Genomic DNA, 27104 nt, shown 5'->3' with positions numbered 1-27104 from the left:
GGACACATTCCAGCTTGTCAATATCTCTCTTCAATAGGAAACATCTTGAGCCATGATGTTTGGAAAGGTGGCAGTACAAAATATGATGTATGATGGAAAGGTGGCAGTATAAAGTATGATGTATGATGGAAAGGTGGCAGTATAAAGTATGATGTGGCTTTTTGACAGCATTATCTTCTTGATCCACACCTATTTGCACAAACAAAGGGCTTGTCTATATACCCTAGTATTTCATCCTTGTCATTTCCTATCTTCTCTGGGCTATTGTCTTGGCTATTCCCTTCCCTTGACCCTCCTCTTCCCCCCCCCCCCCCCCACAATTTTTATATTGAAGCATTTAATTAAAAGATTATACAATATCTTTTAATGAGGTTTTTTGTAATATCTCACATATTCTCAAACTGTTTTCAAGCATTCATGAAAATTATTAGAACATTATTGCTCTGAGTGGAGAAAAGCCTGCATTTTATCTGGGCACGGTAGGGTGTGTTACTAATTCACTACAGAACGATGTCGTGTGTAAAGCACAGAAGGCAAACAGTGAATTTTCCATAGATGTAGACAGTGAAAGAAGTTGAGGTAGTGGTTGTGGTGCATTTGTCAATAATCCCACAAAAGGTAGCTCCAGTTTTACAATTATTATGATTAGACAAATGTTTTGTCTAAGAAAGCATACATAAAAAACACCACTGATCCTGCTTTTCATATTCTTGATGAATTTCAACACATGCTACTTGTGCATCAAGGCAAAAACAATGACTGTTGAAGTATCTAATCACAGCTACAGAAACCCTCTCCAGTTTTCACTCTGGCAACCCTATTACAAACTATGCAGTCTAATGATTGCTAGATGATTCACATCAAAACTTACTAGTATCCTTTACAGAAGAATTGTTCTTAGTTAAAACCACAAGAATATGTACACCATTTTAAGTCATAGTAGGAATGAAAATAGCAGTACCTACCTATTATAAAAGGAAATAGAATAGGAAATAGAGGAATAATTTGATCATAAAAACAGACAAAGGCTGATGGTTTTTCCTGTATAATGAGCATGCTTTAACTGCTTTTAATTCTGGTAATAGTTTGATTGTATTTTAACTTTTATATGATGGATACTTTGAGCTGTACCTTTTGCAAGTGTGGTTTTTCAAGCTGCCTTGAGTCCAGGGGTGTGGAGAAAGTGAAAGCAATACATTGATATATGTTGACTAGGGAATTCTGGTTGTTATAGTCCATGCAAGTAACTTTTCTGAGGTCTTTCCAATACGGTTGAGGACAAATTTACATAGAGGATGAAGAGCAGGCTGCATGGTCTACACAGATTCATCTCACAAAACTTTCCCCAACAGTATTTTAAAGAACGAGCTGACTGGAACCTTCACATACAGGATCAACACTACAATTCTCCAGAGGAAAGCCAACTGATTCAGAGAGTACATAACTAGTGACTTTATCATCCAGGCTGCCAGAATTGTCATGGACGGTGTTGAATCCAGCACTGCCCATTGGAGGGCATGTAGAACCCATCACCCCACGCCACAATAATTCATCAACAATCCCATCCCACAGGGGGAAACATCAGCTGCTGGCTTCCCCCCATTGTTGCTAGTGCAACATAGGAAGGCTCCCGTGTTGCTACCACAGCAGTAGACGCCAGTTCCATGATGGTTTAGCCATGGATCCCCACAAAAGTAGTAGTACATCACGGGATGGGAACCTGTGGGCTCTGCAGCTAAACTATCATGGAACCGGGGTTTGATGGCAAAATAAGCCCCATGTGATGAGGTTATAGGAGTGAGACCGAAATACAGCTTTTCAGCTCTTTTGTATTAATTCCTCTGGAAGTTTCTCAATTTCTCTTAGAAGCTCTAAATTAGCCTGTTGTTTCTGGAGTCATGGAGGACATTACATTCTTGCCAGTGTTTAAGTAATTTTCAGATAACTAGTCTAATCAACTTCTGCATATGGGTTGGGGACAAAGAGCAATATATTGCTCTTTGGTTTGGACCAGTCTGTACTATTAATATTATTATTTATTAATTTATATCCCACTTTCCTACCCAATTGGGGATTCAAAGTAGCTAATAACAAGGTATGAAACATACCAAGTACATTGGGATAAAAGAAGTATGAGACAGAATTTAAAAAACAACAATTGAAACATAATAAAGCCATTAGACCATAATAGAACATGCTATAAATTCAACACTTTAGGTATAGTTAAAACTAAATAAACATAAACCAAAGCCATTATCCATCCAATTGCTACTTGTCCATAAAGGTATTGCACAAAAAGGTTCAGCCCAAATGTTACTATGGTGCCTATCACTCTTGTATTATTCTTCATCAAAGGCCTGATTCCAGAGAAAGTTTTTATCTGGCACCTGAAATTTAGTAGGGAGAGAGCCATTCTGATGTCTTTCAGAAGGGAGTTCCAGAGCCACAGAGCAACCATTGAAAAGGCCCTCTCTTGTTCCCACCAACCTTATTTGTGACTATGTTATTGTCTTCTTCTTCATCTTCTTTATAATCTTTATTAGTACTCGACCTTTTTTCAGGACATAGGCTTAGGGCACATTACATATTAAGAAGATAACAGTTAAAAATCAACATTAAAACTAAAATTTAACTGTTACTATATTTAAAAAATATAGACTCTAAATGGGATTTAAAAATTACACAATACAATGACACAATTAGAACAACGGCATTTTATTAAAAGCCTCTCTAGGTTAAAAAACATTACTTGCTGCTTTGCTAAAGAGAATGTTCCAAAGCATAGGAACAGTTTCTTCCATTTCCCATCATGCATTTATATGAAGTGTAGTGTAATAACTCTGGTTTTAGGATCAGATTGTTACTAGAAGATGGAAGATGTTCACCATAGATGACATTTCCAAGGTTTCATGCATTAAACCTCATCAAATAGATGCTAGCTACACACATATATATGGCTCAGAAAGCCATAGCTCATATTTATTTCCTTTGGCATCTAGTGTACTATTAAGTAAGAATAGTATAGTGGTTTCAGTACTAGAATAGGACTCCTGGAAAAAAGTTTTCAATATTTCACTCTACCATGGAAACTCCCTCCCTGTTAATAAGCCTTCCCAAAAAATCCCATGATAGAGTTGCCATAATCAAGAGTAATCTTGCAGTTATACAACAGAAAGATTGCATACATACATACATACATACAAGCATGCATGTTCTTCAACACATTTTCTTGTGAAGCACCCTATGTTCTCATAGCCCACTACTTAAAAAGCATTCAGCAATTAGTTCAGTCGTAATACTTTTCTTTTAGCTTGTTGGTCTAATGTAACATGAAGTACAAAAGTATAAAAACTTCAATGAAACCATTCTCTTATGAACAACCAACCCATATTTGCTTGATATTCTTTTTCTTCAGAAATTCAGATTAGTCTGACTGTATGAACATCTGGAAATTGTCACACCCCATTGTTGACAGCAAGCCTCTGAAGTTTATCCAGAAGGATTAGAGAGAAGGAAGTTTGGTTAGAATTCATTCCTGCTTCAGAAGGCTATTTGGTAGAAATTAGCCAAATGATATGGGAGCAGAGGGAGGAAGACACAAATAAACCACTCCTTCAAGAATTCTCTCCATGGCTTGCAACCATCTACACACAACAAACCCAAATGCCTTTATTGTATTCAGTAATACATTTTATGAAATGGAAGGAATATATACATTCTTCAGCATCATATCACTCTTTATTTTCCTCTGTAGTCTTTTTTAAAAGGACAGGAGGAAATAATATGACATCACTCCCTATCACCAATTTAAGACAAATATGAAATTATTTGAAGGTAGTAGGTGGTTCTAAGGGTTGTATGCATGGGTTGGAAATGTTTCCATGTTTTCCTGCATTTGGGGAAAATGGTGCTACCTCCATAGTGGCTTATAAGTTTAGTGCAAATGTTCTGGAGGAAACGGCTATCTGCCTGGAGGAAACAGTTGTTTGGTAACATATTGGACTGAAAAGGGGGAAATATGTTGGCAAGTATGTTGTGTGAGTAATGCAAGGGACAGATGTGAAATCAAAAGTGGGAAGTGCTATTTACTTTCACACTCAAATTCTTATTATTCCTCTTGTATCTCTTTTTAAAATAACAGTTCCATTTTCTTGTGACAGGGATAGTTATAGGCAAACATATTTGCCAAGTGTTTGTACATCATAGAAAGACACCAAAAAGCGTATGCTCATACATGTTGTGTGAAAGGTGTTTGTCAGTGGAGCATGAGAAAGTTACTGCACATAGAAAGAAGTCCTCAAAAAAGAAGGCAAAATGAACCATAATGATAGATACAATAATTGACACACATTATTGGGAATTACATTGTTTGCATCATGGGAGGAAAAGCAGTTAATACATCAATGAAAGCTAGCCTGTGATTTTTTTGGTTTTCTGTAATTTTCTGATGTAATGTGATTTGATGAAGAAGAAATAAATTGTAGTATTTCTTCATTAATTCTTCTCAAAGAGAGCAATTTTGTTCATGCTGAGGAGTCTTTGAAAGCAATTCAAAATCAGAATTTATTTACCACAAAATTCATATGTGTTTTACAAGAAAACACAATTTTAAATGTAGAAAACATCATTTTTTTTGCACCAAGCAACATTTTTGGCACAGAAAAGATTGTTTCCTATGCAGAAAATGCAGAACAACTGCAAATGAATTTTGCATAGAATATGTCCTGAACTGTGATGATTCCCATTAGAGCAGGATCCTTCTTGTCAGGATGTTGAATCATTCAAAAAGAAGAAAAAAAACAGATTTCTGACCAATTCAAGAATAGTTTTCTACATTTTTTCCACTCCTGGGAATAAATCAACACCATTTTACTACCAAAGGGAAGAGATTCTGCATATTTTAATGAAAGAGAAAACAACAATATAAACATACACAAATTTACAGAGGAAGGATTAGCTTTAATACATTTGGAGTAAAAGATGTTCTTTTCCCCCTTAAAATATGGTATAAAAATAAATGCAAGAAACATTAACATAGACTATACAGACAACAGACAAAGACACAGCCTTTCTTTCTTGATGTGAATACATCTGTGAGATGGAATTTTCTGTGCTAATTTTTGTGCAGTAGCTGTGATGCCATAGTAGATATATTTATTAATATATTCTGTTTTCTTTTTTGAAAAAAAATTCTTCCAGTTTGTGGCTGACAGTACTGTAACTCAACTGTGCCTAACAGAAGCCTTTTTTTCACTGTACTTGAGCTTGCAGAAAATTAAAAGACACAGATCCAGCTTGATATGAAGGCGAAAGTGAGCAGAGAGTTTTCAAAATGGAGGCATCGAAAGGTTAGCGAGTCCCTTGGAGTCTGTAATGCCTTGATATACACAAAAGAAAACAAGTCAGGTCCTTGCTCATGCAACATCTTGTTCTATTGTCCTCTGATTTCAGGCAATTAGTGAGCTACAAAGTATGTGTCATGATTGAGTCTGCTTCCATGCTACAAGGCGATCCTTTTAGTAGGACTGCACTAGACTGGTTAATCTCTTTGATGTGAGCGATTTCCCCTGAGGAAAAAAACAAAACAAACAAAAGAAGACAGAAAATAGAGGCATGATCACTGAAAACCCCAGTTCATTACACCAAGAACCTACCTTTCTTTGGGGAAAGGCTAACATTTTGTGCCTCAGTACATTAAACTTGGGAAAGCCTAAACCAAGGCTATTTGGATAGTTCATCACTTGGTTATTCTAGTATCAGGAGATATCACCTTGAATGAATTGACTACTATAGTTCCAATGGCACTTTCAGGGCAGGTCAGATGCAAGTCCACCATTGAATTAATTCACACAGACAACTCTTACTCATCAAAAAGTGGATGGAGCAGAGAATTTGAGTGATGTATTATTAAGCACCCTGGACAAAGCAAAACATTTACCAATGATAAATAAACCCAATCTTTTAAAATTCTGCAGCTTATACTAATTTGGCATTATCAAGGTCAATTTTATGCTTTTCAAAAATGATGCCACACATCTTTCAAATGCTCACGCGAACTTCTCAAGTAAAATATTGATCTCATTGCTCAGCATTCAGTAGTGGCATCACCCAAACATGAGTTTTGTCCTCAAAATCCAAAAACCTCCCATTAAAATTATTCAGTTAAGACATGAAATACATTCACTTGCACAGTCAAATGTATGTTTTAAAATAATGTGAGTTCTGATATTGCTTACATTTAAAATATAACATATAAATCAATTGAAAAGGTATTGCTTGGTTAGTCCTCATTATGGCACTTGAATTCATTGAGAGCATTATCAGTTTGGCCTGGCTGTAAGGTCACCCCGGTCTAAGCCAGTATGGGGAACAGGTATGGGCTCTGAGGCATTATTGGAGTGCAACTCCTGTAATCGTTCACCACTGGCAATACTGGTATAGGTCTGATAGATATTGATCCTACCTCTGGAGGACACATTTGGACAATAATTAATTCCTCCTTAATTGTTATTGCTGTCATCAATTAGTAATTATGCCATTAGCCAGTGTACAATGTATGCTTAAGATAAGAATAATGGTCATTTGTCTGTGTGAAAAAGAAACCAGCATGAATTGCTTCTAGTGCCTGGTAGCACTAGTAGGTGAGAATTACTTTTAATAAAACCCATAATGTCCTTTTAATAACATTGATGACTACAAGTGTATTAGCTATCAGTAAGCAATCTTTTAATACAAAGATTTCCAAGAACATTTTTGAAAGCATTCCTCTAATAAAATTATTTCCACAAACTCACTCCCTTTTCACTCAGTTTTAATTCTGCCTAGTAGCACTTGCATTACATATGCTACCAGACATTTTCTGGCAATGTGTTCAGCTATAGAATTAATTGCTGAATGTTGTCTTTAATTTAGTGCCCACATTATTGGTTTTTGAGATTATGCCAAGTTAGTTCTATTGGCCAGGTGCTTCCGTGACTTTAACAATAATTTGTTAGTTGAGCAGAATTGTGCCTGGAGAAGTCACAGCAAAACCATTTTTGGAGTAGTAGTAGATAACCTCAGCATTACCAGCAACCAAGGCTAGGTTATGTTAGATTGGAACCCAGAATCTATTCCCAAGATAGGGTCCTCTTGGTGCACATGTGTAACTTATTCTAGAAGCACATAAATTAAATAGCATGGCAGACAGTAGCATCAAAATCTCCATGTGTGAACCCATTTGCAATCTTGCAATTTTAGCCAGGCTAACTCAGTTACTCATACCAACATACCAAATATTGATAACAGAAGTATTGAGAAATTCAGGAACCATTCCTCCGGAAGAGAAACTCTTTTTTCACTGTCAGCACTGCTTCTCCTCCCAGTTACCAATGCACGGCCTGGAGCTATAGTTGAAAACCTATATAGCTAACAAATCATCTTAAAAACCGTAAGTCTGTGTGAATAAGTAGGCCTTTGCTTGTTGTCACATTGACAACACAAAGCAAATTAACCTAATTCCCCTTAGCAGGAAGCTCCTCGTAATGGAGGCAGCCATTTAGAAAACCCTCTTTTATTTTAATCAAAGTATACCTGTCCTGGGGCTTGTCTACACTGTCCCAAAAACTCATACTCACTGGGAAAGGGCTGCTGAAGACCTCATGGTGTCCAGCAGCTTTCAGTTTTTTTTATCTAAAGTTACTTTGCTCCACTTTTAGCAAAGTTGGGAGATAGTCTGGAGTTCGCCTGAAATGCTAGAATATCTCGGGGCTTCAGGTCAGTCTGGATAGCTGAATCATGTCTGTTCCTGCCTGATCTGCTGTCCAGAAGGACACTCTCACTATTATCCTTTTCTTGCAGTTATCTATGCAGGGAAAAAGAATTGACGATGCCCTGTTGCCATTCCTACCTGACCATAGAGCTCTGTCCAAGTGACTGGCCACCACATTCATGTATGATGATGTCAGAATGGGGTGCACCCTGTTCTAACATCACCACAGGTAACAGGTTAAAAATGGTGGTGGCAGCAGAGAGATGACAGTCCAATGGAGTGGATGTGGTCTAGACAATGGCTCCTAATTCAACACAAACTTACTCGATCCAGGGCTGCTTTAGAGCATATTTACACTGGGCTATACTATCTGTTGTAAATGAGCCCCTACTCCCAAGTCATGTAGGGCTTTTATATAGCATACCTGCACTTTGGGTAGAAAATAAATTGATATCTATTTAAGCAAGAGAGGCATGTGCATTTGTAATTTGGCCATCTGGCTCCAACAGTATGGGCACAAGGGTCTGAACACTTTTCGAAGGCAACACACATTGAAATCATGTTAATCTGTGTTTTTAAAGACTTTGCCAGCTTGCACAGGAAGAAAACAGAAGGAAGTTGTAGTGCTGTTGTTTTGTTCTCATGTTATTATTTCCCTGTCATAGCCATTGCAAAGAAAAAAACTCCCGTGAAATGCTATATGAGTCTCACATTTTGTTTTATAATTGTAAATAAATTAAGAAAAATAGTTGCTATGCATATCCAATTAATTTATAGACCCATCCCTCCACAGTTAGCTGCCCACCCTAGACAATACAGGACTCACAGAAGAACATGCTGTGGCAAAAATCACCATGCAAAAATAGGGGTTTTTGTTTCAAAGTCCCCACTAATGACTTGTTTTTGTGTGGTTGGTAAGTCTTAGTGACTAAAGCCCATGGATATCAATAGGATCTGAGTGAGAGTCCAAAAGCAATTGAGTTTCTTAAATTTACACAGTACTTTATATAAAATATGTGTTCCTCTAAATCTTGCTATCTAGTTTCCTTTTCCCAGGTGCTTGCAGGCACCAAAGACAGCTTTCAATCTTTTTGTTAACATTAATAGTAACTGGTTTTTAGGTTGTGTTTAAACCCTTGCTTATTTGGAAATGATTAAGGAATGTGACTTATAAATATTATTTTTGATCCCTTATCAAGAAAATGAAAACAAAAACCATGATCTTTGCTGATGTTCTTTATTAATTATCAAACCACTTCTTTAATTGGTTGTCACAGCAAAAGCCACAACACAGCACACACACATACACACACCCAAATGCATAAACCCGCACGCATACCCACACCTGCATACATGAAATGCACACAGTTCAGCAGACAATGTCAAAAAATTGGAGTAGAAGCCAAGATCTTTCTACCTCTTTTCATAACAGGTTAGAGCTCGCCCTCAGTGTTGGTGTACAGTTTTTATGGCAAGGAAAAATTGGGATGTTTCTGCCCTACAAAAATAAATGTGTTGAATGCTTTAGTTTGAACTTGCACATGACTGAAAGAAAGTGTTCCAAAGGCACCGACACATGTTTCAAAATAATAATAATAATAAGAATAATAATAATACCAAAACAAATGCAACATTTTTAAAGGGTGACCTGAGGTAAGAAAACATAGATGTGAACTGTTTTAGATCCAATCTGCACCGACCATTCAATGTAATTTGGAAACTGGTTTTGTTGTGCAGATGATTGCATAGGAAACCTTGAATTAGTTTGAAGCCATGATGACAATTACAGAAACCACAAAGCACTTACACAAATTAGGGGTGTTTTTTCACATGCTTTTGTGGGAGTTTGTTGTCTGGCCACCAGAGTTTGCAACAAGCATTGAAGTGCATGAAATGGTCAATGTAAATGGGACCTCAGTTTCATCTCAATCTCTCCCTCTTTGAAGGAAAAGATACCACTTTTCTTTTTCCAGAAAAAGAGAGAAGATTTTGACATTTTTTTTCTGCCTACACTACAGCTGTCACTCAAACAATTTCACTGGGGTCTGTGTTGAAGCAGTGCTTGCTGGCTTCTCACTTAAACACTGGAGAAAAATCAGGTAACCATAAGGCTCATTCACAGGGTTATGAACTTACCACACTGCGTGTGAATTTCTCAAAAGACGTTCGGCGATCCAATGTGTTTCCCAACTTAAAGTGAAAGAAAAAAAATAAAGGGACAGAAAACCAAACAAAAGAAGCCAAAAAGAATAGACCAAAAAAATAAAGGAATAAGGGCGGGATGGGCTGGTAGAACACAAAGCTCATGTACAAATCACAAAACAAAAGACAAGTACTAAAAAGATGCATATGTTCACAGAGTGATAATGCGAAAGGTTTTGCATTTTTTCTTTCTCTTGATCCAGGAAGAAGAATCTGCACACAAACTCAGGTTTATAGGACCAAATTGCCCTTTCGAATATGTATGCAGAAAAGTACTGCATGGTTCCAGCATGTATCACTATGGCTGGAGCTTCATTGCCACATAAAATTCAGATTATCTTTTTTTGAACTAGATTATATGGCAGTGTGGACTCATATAATCCTGTTCAAAGCAGGTAATGTGGATTATTTGTATTGACAATATGAAATTTATGGTGGCGTAGATCCAGCCTAATAGTGCTGGTGGAGCATGCCAATGCATGCAGTGTTCTTTGGATCAAGAGCTTTTGCTAGTGATATGTAGATCAGATTAGTGCAATATTAAACAAAATGTGAAAGTGGAAAAAATGGGGTGTTGACAGTCTGTGAAACAGAGTTTAAATGCTAAATGGTTTGGTTTGTGTCATCATATGAAAATGGCTATTCTATTATGTGTTTGAGTTATTAAATATTAGGGGTTCAACCTACTGTGAATGTTAGGACCTTGTTACATGTGCCACAGGAATCTCCGTGGATCCCAGCAACCCTGGCAGCACCTGCCCAGGGGCTTGGGGACCTGACATATCCCCCACCATCCTGGCTCCCCCCCCCCCACCTCATCACAGTTAAATTGGTGTCAAGCAGGATTAATTCTACAGTGTAAATGTACCCTAAGAAATATAGACAACATAGGAGCTCATCTCACAGAAGCAGATAAGTGTCTTCTCCCTGATTCTCTGTGCTGCTGGTACGTTGTCAGCATGGAGTCCCCCGGAGCCCATCCTATGGTGCAGGACTACTTACATTGGGAATGCATGCTAGCAGAGTGTCGGCAGTCCAGAGGAACTGAGCCTAGAGGATTTGGGTGTGCACTTGACTCCACATACAAGAAAGCTGGAGGAGGTGAAAAGGGAGTGAGGAAACATCATGGGAAAGGATACTATGACTCCCAATGAGTTCCAATGGTAGGTAACGCAGCGTGACACTGCCCCAAGATTTTCCCCACTGTCCTCCAGCTTTGTAAGGGCCATCTGATGAAGTCCTAAATTGGAAGTGTTTGTGTTACAAGCAGTTTATGCACTTGGTCATCAGAGTTATTGTCTTTCAGGAGAATCTAGTGAGTGCCAATGACCACACTACCAATTTCTATAATATCCTTAAGGTGCTGACAATATTATTTTCTCCATATTTCTCAACAACTTGAAATGCTCAGATTTCCTTTCACATGACTCCTGCACCCTGCTGATATTTTCTAAGCAGGGCGTGTTTCATGTGCTCTCTTTTAGAGGTCTTCTTATCTGCTATATTTCTTGTTTTCAATTGTTATTTTTCTTGTGGGTGGTTGTAATTTTTAATCCTTTCACTTATCTACTCTAAGAATGCTGGTGGACTGTTAATATGGGGTACTAAGATAAAGGAACTAAATGGAGATTGTGAAAGGTATTAAAAGAGCAATCATTTCACAGCTGAATTATACAATAATTCTCACTTGAATGTTGTCTTTCCCTAATGTCCCATTGAATTTATTCTAATCTCTGACCAATTTTTTCCATGCAGTTAGAACACGAGGCTTGACAGAAAGGAAAATAATAATGAAAATCATTACTTTCTTTTCTCCCAAACCTCTCTGTTCTCATTGGGTTAAATTTAATACCTGTGTGTGCTAGAGGGCCCACATAGAATCATATTTGGCTTTCTGTCCTTGAAGTTCATGATCATTCCAAGACAGAACCCAACTTAGAGTAATGATGAAACTCTAGTGTAAGGCTACAGATCTATGCATTATGCCTATACCAAGATAATAAAAAATATTCTAACTCATGTATTGGAAAAAAGAAGAATTCTAATTCATGAATGTATGAAACCATAAAAAGCTAGGGAAAAACTTTTGAAACTGGATATGTAAATCTGACCACATCCCCAAACACTTTTGAACATCACCCTCACTTTATCTTATAAAATTTTCTTCACGTTTCCTCACAGTAGAGTCAGCCTTCACTTTTGAACCTTCTTTGTTGAAAAAGCAAGTCAGAAGATACTTCTATGTGCATTTGGTTGTATATGCAAGAAGAGTTGGTGATTCAGTAGACATTTCTAATAATATCCAGCCATTCAACATCTGAACGAGGGAACAATGGGTGAGAGTAGTAGAATGGGCCCATGCCCCCTGCATGTTCTAGGATTGACCATCCAGACATTATGCTCAAGCAGAGGTTATATGAAAAGACAAACAGAATTCCCAGTAACATGTAGAACATGGGATATTGGCTCTGTAAAATTATAAACCTAAATGCATGCTTCCCTGACTTTGGTGGAATTTTCTTCTGATTCAACATGATTAGGATATAGGATTGCACTATAGGTTCTCCACTTTTGGGCCTCTATATGTTTTAGACTTTAGCTACCAGAAACCTTAGCCAGCATGGCCAGTGCCTTGGACTTCTCGGAGGACCCAAAACTGAAGTACACTACAGTTAAGGGGAAAAAATCTAATTCAACTGCTAAATAGAATATAAAAGTTGAAATAAGGAGATCTTCATAAATTTTATTTAACATTTAGCCTTTCATTCAATTGATCTAATAAGATGTGATAAGCAACTGGATGTAAGTCACATAATTACAAAATTAAGTAATTAAAAGTTAAAATGACTATGTAATCAAATCTTCAATTCTTATTTCTAAAAATCTTTGAAGTATACATATTTCTTTAATTTAGACTTTTGACTCAGATCATTCTAGAGCCAAAATTGAATTATTTAACTCAGCCAATTCACACATATGATATACAAAATAAGCTACAAGTGTTTTATGATGCTCAGAACTGAAGTAACCTCTCCTATCAGATGTGCAGTTGAGTTACCCAAGGAGAGAAAGTAATCAATATGGTAAGGAAGAAATTACCAGGAAAAAACTGGGAGTACATAGAGAAGATAAACCAATACCTTCTTTTTGGCCTGTAGTAGTTCCTGGTAGGCACTGGATCGTAGAAAACGTGGATAGGAGTCACTTTTCATCAATTTGTAGATGTGCTCCTAAAATATTTTTGAAGGAAAAGATTTAAGGAATATATGAAACTATGTACACACACATGCACAAACACACACACTTTAGAAACTAAATCATTTGTAAAACTGCATATATACCATACTATTACATGTTAATATTTCTGGAAGGCAAAAAGTTTGCTTCTGCACACAATTTGCTGAAGACAAAGTGAAAACCTCTATATTCTATGTGATACCAGATGATTTTGTAATCAAATTCTTCAAAGCAGCAGAAAGCTATTTAAGGATTAGATATAGGCGGGAATTTGTTACACTATCCCTGTGGATTTGTTTTGTAGCAATGATGGATCACAGCTGCATTTAGCCAAAGGAATTATAATAGCTTCATATGGTTTGTTAGTTTATTTGTTTTGTTGATTGGTTGATGTTCTCTCAGTGGCAACCAAAAGTTGGAAGAGATGCAAAAATTCGTCTTTAGGATGTGAGAATCATTTTCTTTTCTCTCCTACCATATGGCTACAGGGACTGCAGTGTTGAGATCAGAGACAAAGAATGAGTCACAGAGAGAAAGAGCTGAGCTGTGAACAGAAGCCAATGAGATGTGTGAGTTCAGAGGTGGAGCACCAAATCAACTTTGTGGAAAGAATACATATTCTATCAAAGCTTGGAAATGTTATTTTAGGAGTATAAGAGCTATTGCGAGCCTAAAGTGTGATACTCTACTGTTTTAAGTTTAACTACTGTGGTTGGGAAGAGAGTATCTGTGCAAACATATTCCAAGTTTGAAGAAGAATCTGACTACCTTATATACTCATGTATAAGTATAGACATTTCACTCAAAAAACAAACCCAAAAGTATTGGATTGACTAATCCACAAGTCAATGTAAATACTGTATCTTAACTCTAATTGAAAAAGAAAGCATCCTCTTCTCTGACTAGTGTGATGAAATGCAAGAAATCCATCCTGTGGGAACCTTTAAAAAGCACCAACCCCACTCTTTGTCATGGTACATCTTCAGGACCTTTTGAGTATCTGGGCAGGGAAATGGCAGCAGTGGCCAGGGATGGCAGGTCCACTGAGGAGGCATTGTTGTTTTCTCCTTATCACAGAATGGCTTTCAACATATCCATGGGTCATATAAAAACCCATAATGTTGTCCTCAAAACCTTCCCTCAACTTATACATGATGCCAACATATATATGAGCATATATGGAAGCATTCAAAAAGGCAGGCACACCTAACTACCATATGCCATTGTCAAGTCTACCAGAATTCCAAATGTTCTGTCCAGGAATACTTCTGTTTCGTATTTGCCATTTGGTGAATTTGTGGTGTAAGATAGCCCATCTTAATCACAGAACTGATGAGAGGTATCTTGGATCAAGAGTCCATTTGATCTTTGTGGATTATTACCTACCTCACAGTTCTTTATCCAAACCCACCAACTGGAAAGGGAATCAGTTACAAATATGCCAGACCTGTGTTCTGCAAGGATATAAAGGCCTGAGCTTCAGTTCACTTTCCCCTTAGAGATCACTATTGCTGATCTCCAGTCCAGTTCTGCTTTTGCATCTCCAATGTCCCTCCTTGGTCAGAAACTAACTTGGGCCCACACCATCACCTGATCTGTTTCCATTATTCTTTATTCTGTTTATTGCTCCATGCCATGAATCTGACTTAGAATCATAGAATCAAAGAGTTGGAGGAGACCTCATAGGCCATCCAGTCCAACCCCCTGCCAAGAAGAAGGAATATTGCATTCAAATCACCCCTGACAGATGGCCATCCAGCCTCTGTTTAAAAGCTTGCCGAATTAACTATTAAAATTCCTTTGTTTTGCCCACATTTCTTACAAAAACAATGTAGAAAAGTTCTTTTGACCACTGAGAGCAGAAGGTTTTTCCTTGCTACCATTTCTCAGCTACAGCTGGGCAAAGCTGCGACTTTCTATGGTTATGTGGCTAAGGTGGTTGACATAATTGTGAAGAAGGGATAAAGCTTGTACTGAAATCAAAAGAGTTCCTCTCACCTACAGTTTGAGGTCTGATGTTCCTCTTGAGGAAATACATTACTTCAGTATTTTAAACAGGAACTTATTAAGAAGTATTCTAGATATATTAACAGACCTGCTATTTGTGAAACAAACAGTATTCCACTTTTAGCTGGAAACTGTAGGATCAAAACGTCTCACTGCTTTTTGGTAATACCTCATTCAGTTTTATGTATCAAGCCTTGCAAAAAAGATTGCAAATAGGAGGAAGGGATGAGTCTCCTTTAAGTATATAAAGCTTAGAAATCTATGTTGGCACCTCACTTTCACCTACTAATCAAAACAATCCATGCAGTACTTGGGGGAGGCTATTTATCTATCAACCAACACTGTTAATTGTTTATTGTTTTACATGGTTATTTTATATGGAATTGTTTTTACTATATTTTTATCTTGTAGGGCATTGATTGCCAGATGTAAACCGCCTCGAGTTACTTTCGGGATGAGAGGGGCGGTATACAAATAAAGTAAATAAATAAACACTAAACATTGGAATAATATGAGAAGGTAGAATGGAATATGTCTCATATATAAGCACTTTTTATTTCTAAGACAGGTGGGCAGATATGTAGAAACATTTTTTGTGAGATTCAAATTAAAAATATTATTTTTGGTCTGATTTTAGAATGTCCTCAAACAAGCTAATTATGCAGAACACATTTATTTCTTCTTGGCGCACTGAATATGCTTAATTATAACCAACATGCATCTAAAGGAGAAATTCCTTTTCTTTCAATATGTATTCTAAAGCTCTTCTTGTGAGAAAAAATATATTAAGGACATCAGCTAATAATATTACACTAAAGCAGTGGTTCCAACATTTGGTCCTCCAGTGTTTTGGACCTCAGCTCACAGACACCCTGACAGCTGGCCAAGTTGGCTGGGGCTTCTGGGAGCTGAAGTCCCAGACATCTGGAGAACTAACCTGGAATAAACGGATCAAGGAATTAGTACAAAATGGATTAGCGAAAGTTTGTAGAAAATATGGAAATGATCCAACTATGTGTGTATGTGGAATACTGAATTAATACTGCAAACCTGAGCATCACCAAATGTATGTCGTCCTGGCTCCTTCACATTGTTTGTAGTTTTGTCGTAACTTTTTGAATCTAGATTAATGGCACTCGGTGCTCCAGGAGCAAGAAATTCTTGCCAGATCTCTTGTACTCTGGCAGGAACTTCTTTCATAGGCCTCTTCTTCAAATCTTCTACTGCTAACCAGAACCTGAATAAGAAAATGTGCAATTATTTATTTATTTATACCCCACTTTTTTTCTCCACAAGGAGACTCAAAGCAGCTGACAAAGCAGCTTACATTCCAATACAACTGAAAATCTAAAAATATACAAACATTAAAACAGAATTAAATATAAATGATATTTTTAAAAGCAGCTGTTATGACTTCAAAACCAGCAATATTCATTTTTTTTGTTCTAGCTATCAAAAATATATCTTATAGAAAGATATATTCACAATCAGTGGAAAAGTTATACATATCCTTTGTCAAACATCTCCCTATTTTTGAGAAGATGTTTTGTGTATCTTCTGGAGTTCCTTATTCTTTTTTAAAATGAAATACCTTACTGTCCATTAGAATTCAATATTTCTGTTTATTTTTATTGATAGTTATGCATTTTATGGTTCACTGGTTTTTTAAATATGCTATGATGCTATTCAGATTAATTATAAATCCCTTCTGTGATAACATTCCAAGAACTGCTGACAGCATCCCAAGAACTGGTGCTTACATATGTTCAGGTGCTCATTTCCGCATCCAGACACATACCATTTTTGCACATAGAATCATAAAGTAATAGAGTTGGAAGAGACACATGGGTAATCTAGTCCAACCCCCTGCCATTCAGGAGAACCACAATCAAAGCACCCTGGACAGAGGGCCAAATGTTGTTCTAGATATCTCCAGAACTGGGAATTGAGGAAGGCTGAGAACCTTGGTGTGTATGTAATGCTTTGTGTTGGTTGAATGATGATCCATGGATTTTAGACCTTTCTAGAGTATTGCTTAAGAATTATTTCATGAATTTGTTGAAACAGACTGGAGACATAAACAAGATGTAGACTCGAATGGACTGAAGAATTCTTCTGTGAAGATCACACAGCACTTTATGCTTATATTGCCCAGCTAAGGGATTTAGCTGATAAATTTCCCTTTAAAAGTTGCACTGCTTTTGTAGATGATAGCAAAGAACCTTTGCTTTACAGCAACTGTGTTTAACCTCTGCAGACCTCTGTCCCAATATTCTCTGGGCATCTCCAGTGTTAGTGGATGCAGTTAGGATCTTACCTTAAATTTTCTGAACTGAATTCAGACTCCAAAAATTTGAGGAATTGTTCTCTTCCCACTGGATCTTTCAGGGCTTCATCCATGCTGAATCCCCATCGCTTTACTCTTTGCTGGTGTGGTTCTTTACTGAGAATGCAAGAAAAAGTTACACAGAGAGTTAAAACATGTTTGTTGAATTTCTTTGAACAGTTATGCACCAACTGACATTCTTCTTTTTACTACCTTTGGTTTTTTTTTTTTGAAGTACCTGTTTGTTTTTATTAATAAAGAACTTTGTTGAACCTTTTTTAAAAATAATTTTTATTGAATTGTCACAATTCGTTATACATTTGTTATTACTATTGCGTTTTTGTACAGCTACCTTTGTTAATGTTATTATTTTAAATTGTATTAAATTAATCTAAGAATTACATCAAATGTGACTTTTAAAAAATCCTTTATATCATTCCAATTTGAAGTAAATAGGTCTAACATATCAGAGGTATATGTTTCTTTTATTGTTTTATTTATTTTTGGAATATAATGGTTGTATTGTGAAATGATGGATACAGATAGATTTAAATTATAGTTCCATTTGGTTTAGTGCTAACTAACAGAAACTCTTAGGGATTACAAATGGTGTTGCACTACTTTAGAGTGAAGGGCTTAATCTTGGGTTTTCTGTATGAGCTATGATTCTCCCCAATATAATTTCAGAATATGTGAAAATATGTGGTACAAACTTGGGATGTAATGATACATTTCCTCATCTGTGATAAAGAAAGGGTATCATAACATATCCACAGATCTAGCAAAAACATCAAAAATTGTCAAATAGCATGCATGAGTTTTCTTGTATTTATGAAAGCATATAAAGACAGTACTTTTTTCTTCAGTAATAGAGAAAGCAAAAATATATTTTTACAAAAAGATATATATGGCACACACAGAGTATACTTGGTTAACTGGCACCCATGGTGCTTGGCAGATGCTAGATAAATGTAGTTTCTGGTTACTAGAAACAAAATGACATAAAGCATACCTGACTTCAGCTTCCCAGAAGGTAGCATCATCTGACAACCAAGGGTTGGATGGATCTGGTGGCACCAGAAAGGGATCGTATTCCACGTACTGTTCAGTATAGGTTAATAGGCTAGAAAAACAAAATCATCTGATGCTTTTTGACATGCTTGTTATTATTACTTTTCTACTTTATTTTCATAGGTAAGGGTCAAACTATACTTGATGCTTTAAAAAGCAGTTTTCAATCACATCCAGCTTTTTTGTTGATTTGCCTGTCACCAAGAGGAGAGAAGAGAGTGGACCAAATTAGCCTGCCTTCTAATATGTCTTCAGGGCATGGACTGATTTCTTTCTCTCTCTCTCTCTCTCTCTCTCTCTCTCTCTCTCTCTCTCTGCTACTGGTGTTAATTTATGGTTTTGTGTCTTCAAGTGACTTTTACCTTATGACAACTTCAAGGAAACCTACCATGATGTTTTCTTGGCAAGACTTACACAGAGAAAGTCTGCCATTACCTTCTTCTGAGGCTAACAGATTGGGTCACCCACTACATATCCATGGTCAAGCAGAGATTCAAACTTTGGTCTCCAGAGTTGCAATTCAACACCCAAGCCAGTGTACCACTCTGGCTCTTGCACTGTGGTTACAGATAGAAAATAACAACCCCATTGCATGTAATCATTGAGATTTTAAAGATAAAGAAAATTCCCCGTGTGATTGGCAATGGCCTTTTAGGTGTGATCTGAAGTTAGATCAGTTACTGGAAGCATATAAATCCTTTGTCAGACCAGCTTCACTAAGTAATGGTTCATTGCCAGGCAGAATTCAAAGTGGTTGTAGAGATCTATAGCTTAGGTTCAGACTATTTGAAAGACTGCATCTACTTAAATGATCCTGCCTGAGTTTTAAAATGTTTGGAGAAGGGCTGTTCACGGTCCCATCACACCCAGGCTTGTTTGGTGAAGATAAAAAAGATGGCCTTTTTTGGAAACTACTGGAATTCCCACCCATGGGAAGCTAGGCAGACCCAGTCTTTGCTCTCCTTATTCCAGCAGCAAAAGCCCTTTTTCAAATTTAAACATAAATTTGAGGGCTTTTAATGGAGGGAGGGTGAATTTTAATTTCTTTTTGTTATGTTTTTAAAATCATTTTATACTGTTTTAAATTTTGTGTTTGCTTATGTAATAACTAGTTTTATTCATTTATTTGACTTTTCTCACATCGGTTTTTAATTGTATCTTGTTTTATCTTTGGATCCCTTACTAGAAGAAAGATAGGATACAGAACACACCTATCCATTGAAAGCTAGTTGTGAAATCCACTACCTCTGGTATATTACTTCACTACGTTTTTCCCCCTGAAGGTAGTGGCAAATAATTGGAGAGAAAGGCAAAAATTTAGGCAAAAATTTGCACATTATTGTTTTGTGCAGAAAACAGCCATTCTTGCATGGGAAATCAACATTTAAAAACAGAAATATTAATTGCTGTATAGAAAATGCTGTTTTCTTTCAAAATAACCCTATATTAATTTTATGGAGAAAAATGGTCAATTACAGTGTTTTCTGCTTACAGATTAATATTTCTGTGATGAAAATGCCGTATTCTGTCTTAAAACAACCACATGTGAATTCTGCATGTAATATGTCTAGAACTGTGAAGATTCTCATCATTTTGAGATTCTTCTTATGAAAGTATCTTTATTTTCAAAAATATTTTATAAATATTTTCAAACATTCTTTCCATTCTTACCCTTGTGTCAAAAGAATCTGCAACAAACCTAAAGACAATCATGATCTATATATATATTTTTAAATGGCAACATACATACCTCTCTGCAACCTTGGACATTTTTAATCGATGTCTATCTAGCTGTACTTGCCAATACTTTATCTACAAAATGCAAAATAAGATGAGATAAACAAAATAATTGCCCAACCTTTTTGAAAATTTATTCTTAAGTTTGGAACATATACAACACAATATTCCTTAATAAAAATGAAAAGCCTGCTTTGGAACTACAGGCTAAGTACAATGACCTTGTTTATGGGGTTAAGAACAATCTACTGACAATACAAAAAAAATGGATCAAATCAACTGAAGGTACCATTCAGTCTAATAAATGCAATCCAGAACCATCAGACTGAAGAGGAACATTGCATTCAAGTTCATATGGTTGTATATTATTATGACTGCCTGTTTCATTACAGCACTGAAACTAGTAGGACTCACATCTACTTATCCTTGAGTCATTTCTGTTCAGAACACCTCGCTATCATTCTGTATCGAAAATGTAACAGTATGAGTGAAAGCAAATTAAATAAATCCTCTGCATTATGCTATTTGCTAAAACCTCTCCCACTGAAATCACTTGGGGTATCAGACTGACTGTGTCATACTCCTAAGCACCGTTGAAATTCTAAAGTACCCTCAAGTGCATTGAATTCCTCTATAAATGGGGAAACCTTTAACATTACACTATTACAGCACCATGGCTCCACTTTGATGGCAATGACTTCATCCTGTGGAATCCAAGGATTTGTAATTTGGTGAGACACTAGAGCTGAAATCATAGCACTATAATTCAGTAGTGTGAAAGGGATCCTGCAGAGACTTTTTCTAAATTCTGTGTACAATACACCTATTAGTCCTTTCTAGTGCCCAAAATACTCCACTCCTAAGAAATAATCCTTACAATAGACCTACCATGTAAAAATGGATTAACTTATCTACACCTGAAAGAATATTAACTTAAGACTATATCTAGTGAGTTTATTGATGAGATAAAGGAGGAACAGACACTTAGGCCACACTTAAATATTTAGTTCATGCCTTTCATCACAGGCTCCTCTCTTAACAGAACCTGTGCAAACCTATCTACAAAAAAAGCTGATGTGTCCTCAAGTTAATTCCGATTGACATAAGATCTGAATTCCTTGTGATGAAATTGAAAAAATGCATTGCCTGCATCTGATATTTTAAGCTCATTCTAGAGATTTGATTAATTTTTTATTTTATTTACTATATTTATATCACACCCGTCTAAACCCTGAAGAGGACTCAAGGCAGCTTACACATAAACAATGCCTTAAGAACAACATACAATTAAAATAAACATTTGAATTGAAATTAAAACTTAAAACACATTAAAACATTTACAAACATTACATCTGCTATTAAAACCATGCCCTCCACAATAATAGTCTGGGGCCGTTCCAGTAGTCATTGCACATATTCCGTATTCATCTATTGCACTAAAATTATTCTCTGAAGGCTTGATCCTAAAGCCAAGATTTCACTTTCTTTCTGTCACTTAAAATAATATAATAAAATGTGATGACTATACCTGCATTCATTACGATTTGATTCAAAGTTTAATTTTGATAGGAAGTCAAACATCATCTAATTGACAAGACAGCTATAGCACCACAAACCTCTTCATGCAATTCCTCTTCTGTGGGTGGTTTACTTTCTGGCGCTGGTGTATGTGTAGGACTATGACTTCGGATGTCATTCTGTAATCCATAGACAGACTACACCAATACAAAAAGAGAAATTATCTTGATAACCATTTTCTCTGTTTAGGTATGCTGGGGAATTATCCACAATAATATGGATTTGCCATGAATGGATTGCTGGCTGTCCCATGACTTCTGGTGAGTATTGCTGGGTTTTTGTTTGTCTAAACTGGCCTTGTCATGTTTTGGGCAAAGTTGTTGGATGTTCCAGGGTTTGCTGGAAACTCCAGAGTATTGTATCTGGATGGTAGGATCAGCCTGATTTGGTCCATCCCTGGTGTTATTACCAGTTCCCTGTACTCATTGGCCATGTCACTGATACAGCAAATGATAGCTGCCCTTAAAGCTCTGTCCAAGCTCCTGGTCATTAGGGATAAAGCTGCTGATGTCAGGTCAACTCCCCTCCTTGTTCCTGGTTATGCTCCTTCTAGTATTAGCAAAGGAACCAGAAACAGCTAGCAGCAATGAGCTCTATAACTAGCTTGGAGTGGCAGCATCATGGAAAAAGAAAGATGTTAGCCAATTCAGCAGAACATATGTGCTCCTGGGCCATCAAATAGCCCTGGATTTGGCATGAACTAAACCGTCTGGTGTACATAGCCCTGATTGTGCATATAATTGCATGATTGCATTGAGAATAATTGATGGAAAACTGATATACAGATTTAACCAATAAATTAACTTGTTGAGATGTTAGCTTATTAATTTGATAAGACTAAGCTCAATATTTTAAATTACCATGTATGACATTAAATAATCATAGAACTAGAAATATAACATAGAATCATGCTTTAGGTTTCTGATCCCAGGAAAGCTATTTTTTTCAGACATATCACAACTAAAAGGATTATTGCATCCCTGCCAGGCAACCCAAAATGCCCTACTCTTATGTGGTGTTAATGTCCATTAAATACATCATTCTACTTTCGATGAGCAGGATAGACCTTATGGTTGAGTCATAGATAAATGATCTTTCAGTTCAAAAGGCATGTTCTATCCCAGGAACAGCTTAAATCCTTTTGATTGTTGGCATGAATGATGTAATGACACTTCTATCAGATCTAAAGTTGGCCAGACGGGCAGGTAAACCTTATTTTAACAATGGTGATAGTGTAACATGCTCCACTTGAGATTATCTTAGATCACATACAGTTACCTATGGCTGTATTCACAATGCAAAATTATAAAACATTAAGTGCCATGGCTCAATGCTATGGAATTTTAGGATTTGTACCCTTCTCTGCCATAGAGCTATGGTGAAATAACTAGCTACAAATTCCAAGATTCCACAGGATGGAGCCATAGCAGTTAAAATAGTGTCGAACTGCTATAATTGTGCAGTATGGATGGTCTGTGTAGTTCTTATATAATATACCATATGTAAGTTTTAAAGACAGCATGGTTAAGTATTAAAATGTTGATATTAAACAATAAGCAAGACCCGACAATTTGTTACATGTAAAAAAACTGCTGCTTCTTTTCATTGTCTAAGAAGTTCATAAGAAAATACAGGTTGTAAGAAGTTTTGCTATTGAATAAGTCAAGAGTCAAGTGATACTCACTTCCCTTTTAGAAATAATAAGACTACGTGTGTCCAGAATATTACAAGGACTTTACTCTATGGAAAAGATTTTTTTACAGTGTATCATCAGTATAATATAATATTTGAAAAATCTTAATATATACCTTTCTTGTTTTGTGAGGATTTCTCATTCTAGATGACTTTTTAATATCCACTTCAGTAGTATTTACACATCCAGGCTAAAAAAAATAAAAAAAATAAAAACATATGATAACTATGATAACTTATATAAGACGTTCAGCTAAAGAAGTTAGATTTCAGACAACAGCAATGTTTACTTTTATGTTCTTGTCCTCTTCTTTGGCAATTCAGTGGAGCTTACTTATTTGAAAGTAAGCTCCACTGAATAATGGGCCTTTCTTCAAGGTAAATATTTATAAAATTGCAGTTACAGCATAAGTGATCCTCAAAACCAAGTCATCTCTAGAAGTTTTTTTTTTTAAAAAAACCCCAAGATGATGTCCTAGCAAACAAATCCTTCTCACTTACAAAGTCCAGTAGAATTGTTGATGGAAGACACTACAAAGCACATTTGCCTTTGTCATAGTCTCTGTCTCTGATAGAAGACAGTATCTTGAGTCCACAGGTCCTCCACCCCTTTGCTAGATTAACACTTAAGAAATCAATAATACAGGACATATGAGTATTTTCTGGTTTATACTACATAGAAGCGTTGAATATGTAGCTTGCACTGTGTGCATACTGGAAGTAAAAAAGTATACCCATAAATTTTATTTTCCTCGACAAGATTATGAAAAATGCCAACTATTGTGAGATTCTTCACATTTCAAACTGTTTCATCAAATGTCATTTGCATAACATGCTTTTTTCAAAGAAAAAATGAAAATGTATACATAAAACAATAAATTGTTAAAGTATTTTGCATGAAAATATTAGGTTTTTATGCAAAAAAATCTTTTTGGAGATCAAAGTTAGCTTTGAAAAATTACATTTTGCAAAGAAATCCTAACATGGGATAATATATTGAATATGTTTAAAAACTCCCATAAGAAAATATTTAGTTCTGTTTTATTTTTGAGGTAGGACTGCAAACAACTACAGATGCTAACAATCACTGTCTCCACCAGATAATTCCAGGTACCTTTTCTCACAATGGATGAACATATGGCTATTAATTCATCAGTCCCTCCTCCAATAAAGTGTTTCTCTCATAAATGAGTTCTTAAATTAACTCTTCACATCTTAACTTTTTTTCTAAGCTAGTGTTTCATGCAAATATTTCTCAAACTAATTTAGATACACTGTGGGAGAATGTCACACACTGGCTGTGTTTAGATTTCAGCTTAGTATCTCCTTTGGCATAATAATAAGGCACAATTAACACCAGATATACTTTCTTGTGGACCCCCCCCCCCTTTAAATGCACCATCTTAGTCTGGTTAACTATAGGCTGTTTGTATCTTTGTCTACCAAGACTGTTAGTAACTTTCTGGATATCTAGCTATCAGAAAAGAAATTCATCTCTGAAAGAGTTATCAGGTGTCTCAATGTAAGCTTAATCACCAATCCTTATTTTCACAACAAGCCACATTTTTTGAAATCCAAGTAGCATAAAGACAAAAAGTGAGGTGAAATATTCTGAACATGATTGACAAACTTATTGCACATTGAACATAAATGATCTGGAATCCCCAAATTCTTCAAATTAAAAAAAATCCAAATAGGTAGCCAAGTTAGTGACACATTTGCTCTGGGTTTTTTTTTTTTTTTTGGTGAAGAATAAAATGTATTTTGTTTCTATAACAAACAGAGAACAAATAGGACAACAGATTGTATTTCTCTAACAGCAGAGAGTATAACAGCATTCCACTTAGTTACAAAAAGCAAGTAAAACAAGAAACTGTGGCAGTCTACTGGTCTACCAGCTCTTTAGCATCCTGACAATCCAGTGTACACAAATTTTGTTTCATGCATAAATTTATTATAAATATTGTATAAAAATACCTTAAGACTACACATATGAGATATACACATATATTAAATGTTAATGAAGGTTGTATTTAGACTTGGGTTTCATCTCCAAGATATCTCAGTATGTACATATATTAAAATCCAAGCATTCCTAAATAAATTAATAAACAATTCCAAAATAATACTAGTCTCAATCATTTTGGATAAGCCATACTTAACCTCTATTCTCTGTAATCAACTGAAATTATAGGCACCCCCAGTGGCACAGTGGGATAAACCCTTGTACTGGAAGGATTGCTGACTGATAGGTTAGCAGTTCAAATCCAGGGAGAGCAGGTTGAGCTCCCTCTGTCAGCTCCAGCTCTGCATGCATGGACATGAGATAAGCCTCCCACAAGGATGGTAAAATATCAAACACCTGGGTGTCCCCTCGGCAACATCCTTGCAGAGCCAATTATTTCACACCAGAAGCAACTTGCAGTTTCTCAAATCGCTCCTGACATTAAAAAAACCTGAAATTATTAAATAGGTTTGTAAAACAATACACAATAATGAGCACTTCCACTTGGCTCTGGCTGTGTTTCTGTTGAAATGATGACTGTTATTTGCATTCTTCAAAATACAGAAGGGTGATAAGATTATCATACCCTGAAGCCACACAATTTCTGAAACATACTGTGCATGACATGAGCACACCAGGAAATCCATTGTGTTTATATACCTTACACAGAGTAAAGACTCTTGACACATAGCCACCTGCACTGCTCTTATATAAGCTAACTATATTAAAAGTTTGGAGAGAGATTAATGTCTATCATGTTTGCAGATATTAACTGTACTGTACAGTATGCTTTGTTTTTATTTGGATAATCCTGCATGACAGATTGGGAGGGAAAGGAGCCCAGATAAGTGATGTCTGCCTTAAGAATGATGCCTTGTGTCTCCTTCAGAGTAAGGAGATGAGCCCAGAGAAGCAGTGTCCGCCTTCTGTCTACAAATGATTGATCTAGAGGCAGGAGGAGGCAATTCTGTGTGATGGAGGTATGCAAATTCTCTATCTTCTTTAAAAACGGAATCTCACACAAAGAAGATGATTTCTTTCATTTTCCCACATTTTTCGTAGCACAGTGTGATGAAGTCACCTGTCCCATCACTCTCTTAAGCTGCTTTGGTAGCATCAGAGTTTTTGATAGCTGCTCTGAAACTCCCTCCCTAGAAAGACCAGGGAGTCTGTGACCCGTATCACTCTCCCTTTCTCTACAGCTGTGGCTTAAGGCAAGTCAAGGAGCCTTTTGCCATCCTCCCATGCCCTCCACTAGAGCCTTTGCTGGAGAGGAAGGGGGGCTTGTAGCCAGTCTCCCATACCCCCTAACAGGGGCTAGAGGCAAAGAATGAAAGACCTTTTGCCAGCCTCCCTCGCCCTTTGACAGGAGCTGGAGAGGAAGGGCAAAGGAATTTGTTGACAGCCCTAGGAATTGATGGCACTCTCTCACCCCTCACTCACAGGTGCAGGAAAAGGGAGCACCACCCACCCCTCCCCAGGGGCAACCAACAAGCTCC

The 27104-nt window shown here is 36.5% G+C and overlaps 1 protein-coding gene across 11 annotated transcripts in view; it reads right to left on the bottom strand.

Annotated features, from left to right (window-relative positions):
- Positions 1 to 4881: 4881 nt before the first annotated feature.
- Positions 4882 to 27104, bottom strand: part of RGS7 (regulator of G protein signaling 7) — a 207325-nt gene continuing 185102 nt past the window's right edge. For 4 of the 11 annotated variants that reach the window (XM_067464781.1, XM_067464794.1, XM_067464785.1 and 1 more), the window contains 9 exons: positions 23717 to 23791; positions 21947 to 22045; positions 20344 to 20405; positions 18535 to 18645; positions 17514 to 17639; positions 16247 to 16433; positions 13093 to 13182; positions 9887 to 9940; positions 4882 to 5377 (listed from right to left, as the gene is read on the bottom strand). In XM_067464781.1, the coding sequence (XP_067320882.1) occupies positions 5276 to 5377; positions 9887 to 9940; positions 13093 to 13182; positions 16247 to 16433; positions 17514 to 17639; positions 18535 to 18645; positions 20344 to 20405; positions 21947 to 22045; positions 23717 to 23791 (906 nt within the window). In that variant the 3' untranslated portion in view covers positions 4882 to 5275. Of the gene's footprint in view, positions 5568 to 9167; positions 9249 to 9886; positions 9941 to 13092; positions 13183 to 16246; positions 16434 to 17513; positions 17640 to 18534; positions 18646 to 20343; positions 20406 to 21946; positions 22046 to 23716; positions 23792 to 27104 lie in introns of all 11 variants that reach the window. The other 7 variants (XM_067464807.1, XM_067464803.1, XM_067464811.1 and 4 more) reach the window with 5 other exon arrangements.

This window comes from Anolis sagrei, chromosome 1 (assembly GCF_037176765.1).
Source record: "Anolis sagrei isolate rAnoSag1 chromosome 1, rAnoSag1.mat, whole genome shotgun sequence".
NCBI lineage: Eukaryota > Metazoa > Chordata > Lepidosauria > Squamata > Dactyloidae > Anolis > Anolis sagrei.
The sequence above is the reverse complement of the archived record's forward strand: the minus strand, read 5'-3'. Positions and strand labels throughout refer to the sequence as shown.